At 38.3% G+C, this 14219-nt stretch overlaps 1 protein-coding gene across 2 annotated transcripts; it reads left to right on the forward strand.

Moving 5' to 3' along the window:
- The first annotated feature begins 3245 nt into the window (after positions 1-3245).
- On the forward strand, positions 3246-13055 carry NEUROD4 (neuronal differentiation 4). 2 transcript variants are annotated; one of them, XM_017501900.2, is made up of 2 exons: positions 3246-3592; positions 9493-13055. In XM_017501900.2, the coding sequence occupies exon 2, from the start codon at positions 9502-9504 to the stop codon at positions 10489-10491; it is 990 nt and encodes a 329-aa protein (XP_017357389.1). In that variant the 5' UTR covers positions 3246-3592; positions 9493-9501; the 3' UTR covers positions 10492-13055. The 2 variants fall into 2 exon arrangements, with proteins under 2 accessions (XP_017357389.1, XP_017357388.1); XM_017501899.2 differs by having other exon boundaries at positions 3248-3729.
- Positions 13056-14219: the final 1164 nt, after the last annotated feature.

The raw sequence follows: 14219 nt of genomic DNA on the forward strand, positions 1-14219 counted from the left end.
AGCTGATCATTGCCTAATGAGGAATGTGAGGCCAGAGAGGTTAGATCACTCGTCACAGCCCCACACAGAGGCAGACAAAGATTTAGAGCAAGGTTTCCTTACTCCCAAGCTTTTTCCCCTGCCCCACTTTACTACAGAGTTTCTGAAAAGAGTGAAGCACTTCACTTTGCTATTGTAAGGGAGGGTTGATGAATCTCTTTGATTCTATTCTCCAAACTATTCATAAACTCAACTGACACCTCTGTGTTTTACTCTCGTTGTTATTCAGGAGAGGTTCATGTCACAAATCACTTTTTGTTTTAGCCTGTTTCACAATTATTTTTGAACCTGTATTATTTCCCTACTGGAACGCTGAACTTCTTGAGGTCAGGGACTATGTTTTCTTTATCTTCTCCTTCAGCCCTCACCTCATCCCAATCCTGTCCCAGGTCCCAATGCCTAAACCTTGGGGAGCAACTTTAGGGTCTGCTCAGGTCCAACCTGAATGTGGGCAACCTGAATCATTTCTTCCTTGGAAGTTCACCTTCTTGCTCTCTACAGCTCCTGATATATATCCCTGGACTCCATTTGTTTGTGGTATTTGATTGTAATTCAGGAGAAGCTAGTGATCTATGAACGGAAGGTGAGAAGGCAGGACATCTGGGGACTGTCAGCAACAGGATCTGTGGCTTGAGGCTTAGCATTCTGGGGCCTAATGTCAGACATTGGTCCCATGTCTTCAGTGTCTGACTGAAGAAGGCAGTTTCTACCCCCCTTAGGGGCCCACAGACAGGTCTCCTTTGGGGGTCAGGATTACTGGGAATACTAATTAATTCATTAGTGGGGTTGATGGATTATCAGGCTGTCTCCTGGCAGAGGGTCCTTGGGGGAGGAGGGGAACAGATTGCTGCTCATAAATCTGCCTGTTGCCTCCCCTCTCTCTGCTTCAATGGCTCCCGGGCGTCAGGCCTGTGGGCCAGCAACTGAGTACTGGTCTCCTTTTCCCCACTCAGCAGATGGTTCTTACAGGTTAGCTCAGAGCTTTACAAAAAGCAGCAGAGAAAGAAGGAAGGGCTGGGGATTGGTCCTCTGGCCCAGGAACCATGTGGGAGGAGGAGAATGCATGCAAATGCATTGTATTCTCCTTTCCAAGGGCAGTCACCACCCCTTTTCCTTTGCTGACAGCACACACCCCTTCTGTCCCTTCCTGCCCCCTCAGAGTTGAACAGCTAACTGTACAACTGTCAAGGAGTTGTGACGAAGGTGACCCTGATGAAATAGATTCCACCCATCCCTCTGCAAAAGGCAGCTCTTAAAGAAAATTTGGCATTCACAGCTCCCTCCCAATGCTTCAGGAGTGTACACGTTCATACACACACACACACACACACACACACACACACACATGCACACACACACACATGTACACACAATTGAATGTATTTTGAAGGCTAATCCTATTGTGTCCAGTCCCTTACATCTGTCAGAGAAAGCAAGGAGTCCTGCAGAATGTTCCATCCCCACCATCATCTTTGTCTCAATATGTTCACCTTTCTGCTAATCTGTTATTACTCTCTACCTCTGATAATTTCACAGGCACTAGGACCAACAACTTCTAAATATCCATGGACAAGGTTTTGAAGACACAAAGCAGGAGATCAATTCATTCAATAAGCACTCATTGAACAATGATTAAGCACCTCTATCCTAGACGTAAATTACCTCATAGATAAATTTCCTGTGGCCAAGGAGTGGTGAGTTCTGATTTGTTTTTTAAAAACCTGCTATTCCTATCATGTGCTGTTTAATAACTGTGAAAATGAAGTTTATTTTTCTGAGCAGAGTTTTTTTCTGGGTAGGAATACTAAACATAAGTAAAAAAATTAAAGAGCTGCTGAAAATAAATAACTTCCCATGAAAACTGAAAAAAGTGTTAATTTTTATTTTCTTGTTTTCTGTGAAAAACAAAAGTCATATGACATTTATATCAGAATTAAAAATAACTATTTAAAAACTTAAGATACTCTTTTTACTTTGTGGAAGTAAAACTATCTTTCGTTTTAGCCCTCTGTGGCTTTCCTTGCACACCGGCACATTTATAGTTTTTCCTCTCTGTTTGATACATGTGCTAGCTATGTTGTTAGACCAAGTGAGTGAGTCTCAGAAAGCCTGGGATACTCCGTTTTCTCTTTGGAGTGTATAAATAAAAATATTTATACAAAAAATTTTTGCCAAAAAGCCTGAGGAATTATCCTTCAAGTCTATTTCTAAAAGAAGTTGAACTTGAGCTTGGAATTCTATCAAGATACTGATGGAAAAACATAAGAAATCAGCTTATTTTACAGATACGAAAACTGAGCCCCAGAGTGAAGTTGGCTTATTCAAAATCATTCAGCCCATTGCTTAATCTGGGCACCTTTCTTTTTCCTTCTTGGAAACACAAGATGATTAGAAAATCTTTGGTATCTTAAGCTTAAAATCATTTATTTTTCCTTGGTCAAGTTTTAAATAAGATAGTATGCATGTCTATATATTTAAATTATTCCAGATGCAGTTTTCTTTCTGTCTTCTAACAATTTAATTCAACCTGATACTAGCAAAGGAGTTTTAGGAATTATTATGAGCCTTCTTTTCTTATAAGCTCATCACCAAGTGGACTCAGGTGGACTTTTTCTACATGAGGGTTAATGATGTATTTTTGAAAAACAATAATCAGTCTCAGTTTGTAACCTAAGGAATTGAATGTCCTTAAAATGAAGGGTTGTATTAATTTCTTTTTCTGTTTTTATAAATTTCAAGTGATCAGACGGTTGAAAGAACAGTAAAACAAATGTAGATATAACTTCATCTATATTCACAAATTAAAAGTTTTAAATGAGAGTAACTTTGACATGCTGAAAGGTGGGAGAGACATACTTCTTCCTTCTACTTTAAGAAGTCTGAAGTTTAAAAGCCAAAGACACCAGTCCACACGCGTAAGGAAGCAGCCACTGATGCTGTATCCTTGACACGCATCTTTCTCACCTTTTGATTCTTTTCAGAGGTAGGTCAACAGCTTCATCTGCCCTTTTTAGCTCTCTCTCCAAGTCTATCCCCAATTTTTTTTTTAAATCCATTCTGCACACCCTACTCTGCTCCCATTTCTTACGTTTTTAATCACAAAGATTTCCAGTTCTCTTTTTCTTTACTACTCAACTTCAGAAGCTCTCCTCCCCCTCCCTCCTTCCACCAACCCCCATCTCTATTTAAACAAACAAACAGGCGGCAAAACTGGACCTGGCCAGAGGAGCCTTTGAAGTGGGCGTGCCTTTTCGGCTGGGGAAAGGGAGGAGTTAGACTCTGGGCAACATCATTCCTCCCTGGTCAGCTGGGAGAGCAATCAAAACTGCAGCAAGTCAGAGGCTCCGGCCAGAGAGCAGGAGCTGCCCAGGGGCTGTGGTCCTGAAAGCTCCTCTCCGGGGAGCTAACCAGGGAGAAGAGGTACTGAAGAGCGACTGAACCGGCTGCAGCGAGGCATCAGCTCGAAGGCGTCCTTGAGGAGCACACCGAACTCCAAGGAAGGAGTAGAATAAGAAGCAGGCAGAGAAACCAGAGCCGGTGGAATCTCTAAGAGGTAACAATCGGGTTTAACATGGATCGCTGAAAGCATCTTTCTCCTACGATCTGGATGGTCAAGGAGACTTGGCTTCTCTGACTGTCCTCTAAGACGCAGATTCACAGAGTTCACTCCAGGAACTTCCAGAGACCAAGGTGAGCCCGTGGTTGGGGTGGTAAGGGGGCTAAATTTTCTGTGGAAACTTCCCACAGCTCTAGAGGAGAGCTGGGGTGAGGAAAGTCTCTTCTGAGCTAAGGCAGAAGGAAGCGAAACTTAGGAAAGTTGGAGTAAAGAAGCTAGTGAGTGGAACACTTAGGGACAAATATAAGCATTTTAAATAATTTTAATAAATTTTATAGCACTTGCCACCAAAGTGAAAAACACAATCACAATCATTTTGATGAAGTGGAGATTACAGATGATCTTCCCCAATTCCTGTCAAACCCACTCTTTTGTTTAGCTAGTGGTGAAAATGCCCAAAATTTTAATGCTTTTCCAAGGTGGCCTAGCAAGTCGGTTAGAAGAATTGACCTAATCCACCACTCCACTCACGACATTTTAGGGCTATGGAAGGAGTGGAGGGGGAGGCAGGGAAAGGAAAGCAGAATGAGGAATCATAGAAGATTGTGGAAAGTCATGGGGATAGATTCTCACCATTACCTATTTGGTTTACTAAAAATGCTGAAATAGTTGACATGGGGTGGGGGAAATTTCCCTTTCCTCAGCTCTTTCACATGGGAAATTAGAAGAGAAAGGTTGTCCAAGTATATTTTTACTTTCTCTGCTTCACACCCATCAATTTGACCACAAAAAAAAGTATATTCAGAAAATAGTAATAAAATGTAAAATGCCCCCCTCATTTTTTGACAGAGGAAGCTGAGGTAAAATGTTGAAGATCATAGAGGGAAAAATAAAGGATTGCGTAACTTCTGTTTACTATTAAGCTCTGAGGCAATGGTACCTGAAGTAGTACCTGGCTTTGTCAGACAAAATGTTTGTGTAGGCACATGCATGTACATACGTGTGCACACATATTAATAAAGAGGAAATAGCAGAATAGTAAAGAAGAGCATAGAACACCCTACTGGATTTTTCCAAGCAATACAACTTGTGAGCATCCTGGTTTGCATTCTGCCTTTTTAGTGCCAAGACTGCGCAACTCTGGGAAGAGGATTTGGTCTATTTAGTTCTTAGATTTCCTAGAAACTGGGCTGGACAGCCCCCTTTTTCGGTTGTATTTAGTCATCAGATCAGGAGATAACTAGATTATCACCAGCCTTTAAGAGAAAAGACACTGTCTAACTATCACAAATCCACATGTGAATTCCCCTTTTATTAATCAGTTGAAACATCTCCATAATAAATAAAAAATTTATAAAAGTGTAGAAAGAATTCCAGGACAGCTCCACATAGTAGTAATGTTCAATGACTTTGGCCCTAGTAGTAAAAATATTGGGTAGTAACAATCATTGCCTAAGCAAACACTTTGCTAGAACAGATTTAAAATTTTTTTTAAATATGAGAAATATTTTGAATGAAGGAGAATAGCTTAAACTTGAAATTTCAGTAAAGGATCCTATAGAAAGAGGAAAATTCTCCTTGTTTTTCATGAAAACTTCTAAATGATGTAGGAAAGATAATCTCATTTTCATTTTTCCCTAAGGGTACAATAATTAAAATAATTTTTATGTTCTTATTTAATGGTGAGTGATGGAAGAGTCTCTGTTTTATGCTTCTTTCAGTACACCTCTGAGATGGGTCCTTAACAGGCTGAAAGCTACATTAGATTTAGGTACCTGATCTGGAGAAAACCCTTGGTGTCTTTGATCAAAACTCAGAACTACAGTACACACATTTTCAACACTCAAATTTAAAACTATATGTTTCTATTTTTTTTCCTGTTAACCTCTTTGCTGCATTGAAAATATTTAGGTGAAAAAAGTCAGAGAAACATTTTTCTTTATATTTCAGGAGTCTTGGCTTTCACTTCTCTTTGACAGACAATGCATATTATCCTCAGAGCTCTCTGCCATTTGGTTTTAGTAGGAAAACTGTATTCCCAATACAAAAAGTTTATGAACCTGAAAATGTATGTGAGTGAATAGGAGTGTCCAGCCAACTGTTTTCTCCCAATTATAAAGTAGAATGAAAGTTTGGGAGCTAACTGGCATCTTGAATATGATGGAAGAGTTCTAGTCAACTCAGTGGAGGCAGTTGATAGGGCTTGGTTTCCTCACCTCCTGCAGCAGAACAGAACCTTTGATTTCAGTTTCAATAGGAGATTGGAGGAATAGGTGTATTGGGGAATTTTTTTCAAATAGATGTTGAAATGAATCCATTAGCTTTTGTTGACATAAAATCAATATTAATAACAGATTCTAATTATACCTACTCTTGTCCAAGTGGCCAGAAAAATTCATGGTGATGTTTAGAAATAACAGTACCTAGTATTTACATGAAATTGATGATATGACACTATTCAAAGTGCGTCCGATATATCAACTCATTTTATGCTCCTAACAATCCCACCTCATAGGATTTTTATTATTCTCAGTTTAAGGAGGAGGAGACTGAGGCAGATAAGGATTATGAAACTGGCCTAAGTACATATATCTAGTGAGTAGTGGAGCTGAAGTTTGAATCCAGGTAATCTGACACTGGAGTCTGTGCTGTCCATCCCACCATGGGAAAAATGACAGGCTAATGAGTAACTGTCAGATGATTTTATAAGCTAACCAGAGGCAATATCCAGATAATAAGAGACATACTAGTTAATACAGTCTGTTTCATTATTCATCTATGAGAAACAATTTTATTTTTGAATAGGGAACGTGTGTGAATAGATTAAATAAGGAAACTCAAGAATAAACAGGAAATAAATGTAATGATAATGTTTTATAGCATTTACAGCTATAAAATTCTTTATTGTGTATTTATTTCTCTTAAAAGAATCACATAACACATATGTTAGCCCTGTTTTATTAGAGGAAATGGAAGAACAGATAACTTTATGTCATGTGTTTGGGATCAACAACCCAGGAATTAGAAGAATTGGGATAAGAGTTCACATTTGCATTGTTCCAGCCTCCATTCTTTTGAAATCATACTATATACTCATGGGATTCTCTTGGTAGTTAATGGATCAGCACCTATGAGAACAGAGGAAGTTAAACTGGAGCCATCTATGTCATTCCTACTATTAGTAAGAGAACAAAGGTGAAAGAAAACTGGTTGACGTTTTCGTTATTTTGGCCAAAGCCAGTTGATTCTTTTTCTTCATACATACCAACAAGTTTATTTGAAAGCAGCTCCTTGACTCCAACAAAAACCATTAAATATGTTAAAGGTAAAAGGTGGTCTATTCTATCCTCTCACTCTCACTTATTTTGATGAACGTGAGTATTGACAGATCTTAACAAGAGTCTGGAGGAACAGAGGTAGGGATGGTGAAGAAGGCTAAATCCCCCAGCTAGGACAGTATTCAGATCCAGGGGCAATTCGGGAGACTCTCCTCTCTTGCATCTTCCTTCTTTCCTTCCTTCTCTCCTCTTCATGAATGTTAGTATGAGCCAATGATAATGATGATAATGAAGATAAGAGAATGAGGAGAAAGAGAAAAAGGGGGAGGATAAGAAAGAGAGGGAAGGGGGCTATATGGGTGAAAGCAACAAGGAAAATATTTGAAAGGTGAAGGAATCCTGAAATATGAGTGTTATAAGGCACCTCAAAGGACACCCTTTGTATAATGGCAACCCCTGTTGACTTAGTTCTATTACTGTACATCTCCTGAAGCCAAAGTGCCTTTCTTTCTTCCTGTAGCTGTGATAGAAGAAGAAAAAGGAAAAGAAAAAAAAGAAACCTAAGATTTGGAATCAGAAGAACTGATTTTGTGTCTTGTTCCACCAGCTCTATGTCTCTGCATTTGCATCACCTAAACTACCTGACCCACAGTGACCCTGAGTATAAAATGAGCATAACAATTTCTATCTTCCCCAAAGGTTTGCTATAAGAAACATACAATTAACGGATACAAAAGTGCTCTGTACAGTTTAAATGCTATACAAATGTTATTGTAATTACATGGGGAGCATTAGGTTTCCCAAGCCCACTCCATCCTTTTTGGCCTTAGAGTGCACCTGCCTCTGGAAGAGCTGTGTTACTTTAACAGAAAGTTAATTAGGTTCTTTACCCTCCCTCTGGATATCTGCCTGAGTTAGAAGTGCAGCTCAGCACACAAGCTCTATCATCCATATTAAAAGTGGGATTTTCTGAGTTGGCCTGGGCAGCCAGTTGACCAATAGGTTCCAATGTGTGTTTTCAATAAAGCTGCTTACCCAGGAAGCCTTATTAAGTGAGTAAGTCAAGCTGACATGATTTCCATGCTGATTAACATGAAACCTAGGCTGTTTTCGCAATGCAGTGACATTAATTATTTATAGGAGGTAAATGAGGTTACAAGGAAAACAAGCTCCAATTACCAGAAACAAATCAAATAATATATCTTTATTTTTTAAAAGCTATGTACTAATCCCTGTGTTCATTGATTTGAGGCTCAAGCTTCAAAGAATAGAAAACATTTATTACATTCTCCCCTTTCTCATACTAAAAGGTGATAGTGGGTTTAATATTTCAGAGTAGCTGGTAAACTGGGATGCCCCAGTGGAGCTTATCAGATACTTTTATTTGGTAAACCATATGCCTAAAAATTGCTTAGCAAGTTTTTAAACAATTCAAACTCTTCCAGAATTGAATGCAAAATGTTTACTAAATCACTGGTCTCTTCTGGTTTTCAAATAGAGAATTTTACATACAAAATTCTGATTAAACAGTGTGTTAGGCAAGTGAATTAAAGTAGTCAGGCTATTTCTGTGTTTGCCTGAAATAGTCCTCACTTGTGTTAGTAGTCACTATGTTCTGTTTAGGTTAGCATTTGTTCCAGATTTTATAACTATTATTATAACAATTGCACTAAAGCTTGGATGGGTTTGGGCAACCACTGGCTGCACTCCTAGCATGGTCTTGTCTGATGGTGTGAGATGCATGTGCAGAGTTCTCACTTTAACATATGGGCAAATTTGAAAGATGATCAGTGATAACCCTCCTTTCTTTTCATGATCCTTTCAAGACTCCATGTCACTAACACTTCTAACATAACTCACACTAGGCAGAACACAAAGTGCTTATTGAAAAACAGAATGCTCCTCTGGTAATGGTGAGAGTAATGTCTGATGGTCATGTGTTGGACCAGCCAGTTGTGTCATGGACAACTTGAAGGAAATGAGCCACCAGTTAGCAATACTGGCGAGAAACATGGGATATTATAGGCTAGATGGATGTGAAATACTTCTAAATACAGGTTGAGTAGTCTTTTGTAGAACACATATAAAGTAGTCTGAATGATCTTGCTACAGTCTTTTATTTTGTATGGTGTAAATATAAAACAGTGTGCTTGTTTGACTATTTGATGGGCTTTTTATTTTGCAATAACAATAATTATTATACACATATACTTATTTTAGTGCTCTCTTTCACTTTCAGAAATGTCTCCATTTGAACCATAATTTATATACTCACCTCATTTTTTCCTGTTTTATGTTCTAGATTCCGGAAAGAAAGAAAAATATCTCTTTGGACTGGTATATCAGTCATTTTTGTATAAAATATTCATGAGATAAAAAATTTTAAGAATAAAAAGAGGCACTAACACTACAATTAATAATCAAGTCAATTTTCTTTTTCTACAGTATATTTTCTTATAACCTGCCATAACTAGCGGAGTATTCTGGGCATTTCTTTGAATCTTGGATTTGTCATTGAGAATGGAAGACTTGGACAAGATAATTATATAAAAAGAAAGTTTCGTTTTAAAGAAAATCGGGTACTCACAGGAATTAACTTTTGATATTTCCCTTTTCCAGAGTCTGGAAATGGCAAAAACCTATGTGAAATCTAAGGAGATGGGAGAGCTGGTCAACACACCATCCTGGATGGATAAAGGTCTGGGCTCCCAAAATGAGGTGAAGGAGGAAGAGAGCAGGCCAGGTACTTACGGGATGCTCAGCAGCTTAGCTGAAGAGCATGACAGTATTGAGGAGGAAGAAGAAGAGGAAGAAGATGGGGAGAAACCTAAGAGAAGGGGTCCCAAGAAAAAGAAGATGACCAAAGCTCGCCTTGAGAGATTCAGAGCTCGAAGAGTCAAGGCCAATGCCAGAGAACGGACCCGGATGCATGGCCTGAACGATGCCCTGGATAACCTGAGGCGAGTCATGCCATGCTACTCCAAAACCCAAAAACTTTCCAAGATAGAGACTCTTAGACTGGCCAGGAACTATATTTGGGCTTTGTCTGAAGTCTTGGAGACTGGCCAAACACCCGAAGGAAAAGGCTTTGTGGAGATGCTCTGTAAAGGGCTTTCTCAGCCCACAAGCAACCTGGTGGCTGGATGTCTCCAACCTCAGCCTGTCCTCCTGGAGAAGCATGAGGATAAATCTCCTATTTGTGACTCTGCCATCTCTGTCCACAACTTCAACTATCAGTCTCCGGGGCTCCCCAGCCCTCCTTACGGCCATATGGAAACACATCTCCTTCATCTCAAGCCACAAGTATTCAAGAGTTTGGGAGAATCATCCTTTGGGAGTCATCTACCTGACTGCAGTACACCCCCTTATGAGGGCCCACTCACTCCACCCCTGAGCATCAGTGGGAACTTCTCCTTGAAGCAAGATGGATCTCCAGACCTAGAAAAATCCTACAGCTTCATGCCACATTACCCTTCTGCAAGTCTAAGCTCAGGGCATGTGCATTCAACTCCGTTTCAGGCTGGTACCTCCCGTTATGACGTCCCTATAGACATGTCCTATGATTCCTACCCCCATCATGGTATTGGGACCCAACTCAATACAGTCTTCAGTGAGTGAGGCAGTAACTTCAACATTTCAGAGAATGACGTGGAGACATTTCCCATAATTCAAGTGATTGAGCTAAAGATACAATGACTTTAAAAGATCCCTATGGATATATATCAAACAATAGTTCTAGTCCATTTAGGCTTTTCTTTACCTGTCACCTCTTTTCTCATCATCTTCTCACATTGCATTGATTTCTTCATAGGGTCCTCAAGTGAAAATATTTGTTGATTTAATAACCATGTGAAAGTAGAACAGAAGAACTGGGCCCTATTCCAGTGGTGCCAAAAACTCATTGCCTAGTCTATGCCAATTAATTTTAAATTTCTGGCCTTTGTTTATTTACTAGCAATTGTAAATAAACAAATTGCATTTATATGAGGCAATCATTCTAAGTCCAGATGATTTCTAAAGTCCTTCACAGTTCCGAAATTCTATAACTGTGGTGATCACTCTTCAAAATTTCTTGCAACTGAAAGAACAGAGTGATAATAGGAAAGGAATAGTATGCATAGAATAATCAAATTGAGTTACCAGAAGGAACACAAGGTGCATGTCTCTTAGCTCACACAATGAAAAGCTTGTTTAGATTTAATGATAGGACTTCTTCGTGTCTATTGAAAAATAGCTTCTAGAAGCTAAAAGTCTAACACGCTGTCACTGTGAAGAACAAAACATGTTCTTTAAGAGATTAACTCTATTTGTTATTGGACTAAAAGTTGAACATATCTTCCTTATGATTTGAAGGACCATAATAGAGAACCACAATAGAGGCCTCATGCCAACTTTATTCTTGAAAATATTTCAAAACCGTTTTTCTCAGTACCAGAGGCAGGGCAAACAAGTCACTGAAGCTTCAAACTCCCATGACTAATGGGACATAGAGAAATCTTCTAGACCATTACCTCCATAACCAGAGGGCTCTGGAACTTCTGATTGAAGCTCAGGTGTTGCTGTTAGGATCAGCACACAAAACAGGTTTATATTTAAGAGCAATAAAATAGCTATTGGCTATACTAAATACCGTAGTTCAGGAACTCTCTCCAGTTCACAGTTGCCCACGGGAAAACCAATGGATTTTTCTTTTTAGCAAGATGAATTTCATTTGGTTAAATGTGATTAAAACCATCCACCTCTGTCCACACCAATATATTTTCCAGAAGCACAAGCACCAATCAATTTACTGACCCAGGTTAAAACTTCCCAACGTATATATAGCTCCTTCTCTCTCCTCTTGCACTAAGTGTTACCTCTTCCTCACTTCTAAGATAGAATATGTTATTACACATTGTAGATGAAATTTCAAGTGATCAAACTTAGGGATGCAGAAATGAAATCCAAGGTCAGTGAATATTTTTACCAACTATGTCTTCATCCAGGTTTAGACTAATTTGCTGAGTGTTCATTTTTCTTTATGTAACTCCTGTTTCCTTTATATCAACACTAACTTCATCAAATTTGTATTTTTTCAGAAAATGAGACCTAAGAAATTTTCCTATCTTGTTCAATCAGCCAGGCCAGTTATTTAAGCCAAACCAGAGCCTGCACGGCTTATTTGATAGTAGATTAGGTCTTGCTCCTGCCAGAGAAGATAAGTTTAGTATGCAGAGTACATCAATAGAGGCAATAAAAAAATTGATAACACAGATTAGTATGTCATCTTCTATAGCTCAGCTATCACCTAAAATCTGCCAACTGTCTTTCTACCTGTCTTATTTATTATCTCCTTACAGCATAAGTTACTTTTCTCCATTTTGCTCGCGGCACTTACCCTGCTATATTTTACACCCCTGGTTTGTAAATTCACTTGAAAGTAGCCTTGGAGAGAGATCTTAACCTCCATCAGCCACCAAGGTGGTTCCCCCTTATCACAATCTTCTCTACAGGAAATAGGCAAGTAAAATGACTTGTAGAGCCATACTATGTGCTTTCTGAGTATGTACTGCATTTACTTTTGTGAGGGGCTGTGGAGGGGCCCATCCTTGAAGCTAGCATTTTCTGGCATTTAAGTTTGTAGATAATCAATGTTGTCTGAGTTATTTATTAGATATTATTTATTTAATTTATTTCTCTCTTTCTTCTACAAAAATTCCTTTGGCCCCATAGATGTGCTTGCAAACCCTCCCTAAAATTTTATTTGGAAAGCAGCCCACAGTTTTGCTAGGAATTGCTGAGTTTTGGAGTGAGGGGAAAGGAGAAAGTAGAGAATTACCTCTGTGATGATTTTTATAAAAAGCAGCAATAATTTGAATGGCTATGCAAGTTAATGTTTTTAGATTCTTTTCTTTAGTCTAAGATGAGCCAGAGTTACTCTTTAGTAATCTGCTGTGTATGCCTTTGGGGAGTATGGTACCCATGAGTCAGGCCTTTCTGAAACTGTGCAGAGGGATTTTATAATTGAATTAAAATTTAGGAATGCAATAGCTTGTAAAGAGCCTACTCTCCAACCTAGTGTGGTCTCATTCTTCTGGAGACATTTTAGATAAAGCAAAACAATTGTTTAAATATTTTGTATAAAACATGACTGTTTTTCCTCCCCTTTTCCTAGGAGAAATAAAGCTGTAAGTCTTATTAGACATTGTATTGTGTTGTTAGTCTTCAAAACTTTCATTCACTCTTCGCTAATTCATTTTCTTGGGCTCCATGTCCTACAAGCAGCTAGCTAAGTAGAGACCGGTCTGTCAGGAGGACATATCCCCTAATTCAATTGATCATGTTAGAATATTTGAAATGTCTAAACTAAGTGGTTAGAAGTCTAGAAGCACTGGTCTCTGCCACTCATATAACCAGCTATAAAATCTACAGTTGAGAAAAAATAATCTTATAGATTACAGGGCTATGGGCAGTCTAAGCTATCAAATCACACTTAAACGGAAAGGATGTGCTATTATCCAAAGGATGTGGGCTAACCAACTTTTCAAAAAAATTATGAAATATGTTTTTTTGGCAATCCTTCTCTTGATTTTCTTTCTTTCAGGTTTCTCTAGTTAAAACCTTCCAGAGTCCCTTCTTGCATGCTTAAAGTGGTGATAATAAAGAAATAATAATAATAATGTTGTTAATAATAAATGTAAATAGAAAAGTTAGTTAATCAAAGCAAGAACCTGGCTTAAAATATTTAAGAAACAAAAATATAGCATAAAAGTTATCTTTCCACCCTTATCTGCCATCTTCCAGTTCCCACTCTTTAACTAGAAACTAGTTATCAGAGACCTTTTATGGATATATAAACAAATATTAGGTACAAATATTAAGTTATATTAATTTTTTTTTCTACAAGTGGTAACAATACAACACATTTCTGCATTTTTTTTACATTTAAGCACAAATCTTGGGGTATTTTTAACAAAAGTTTCTTAATTCTTTGTTATAGCTGGCTAGCACTACATACTAAAATAATATAATTCATGAAATTAAATCCTATAATTTAAATTTTTTCAGTCTTTTGCAATATCAAATAAATGATTATGTACACATGTCATTTGACACATTAAAAGAATCTTTACTTTGCAAAGAATGGTCCAGAGGGACAAATAGAAACTGACAGATGACAACAACCCCATCTAGCAGATAGTGGGTGCTCACTCCCTAATGTCACATTTCTAAGTGTCTTACGGGTATTAATTCACTCAGTCCTGAAGCCATTCCTACAAGGCAGTCACTATTATTATTCCAACTTCACATATTAGGAAACTAATCTGTTTAGTTTAGTGAAACTAAACAAATCCTGGTAGAACTAG

The sequence above is a fragment of the Cebus imitator genome, unplaced genomic scaffold (genome assembly GCF_001604975.1).
Source record: "Cebus imitator isolate Cc_AM_T3 unplaced genomic scaffold, Cebus_imitator-1.0 Scaffold285, whole genome shotgun sequence".
NCBI classification, from domain to species: Eukaryota; Metazoa; Chordata; class Mammalia; order Primates; family Cebidae; genus Cebus; species Cebus imitator.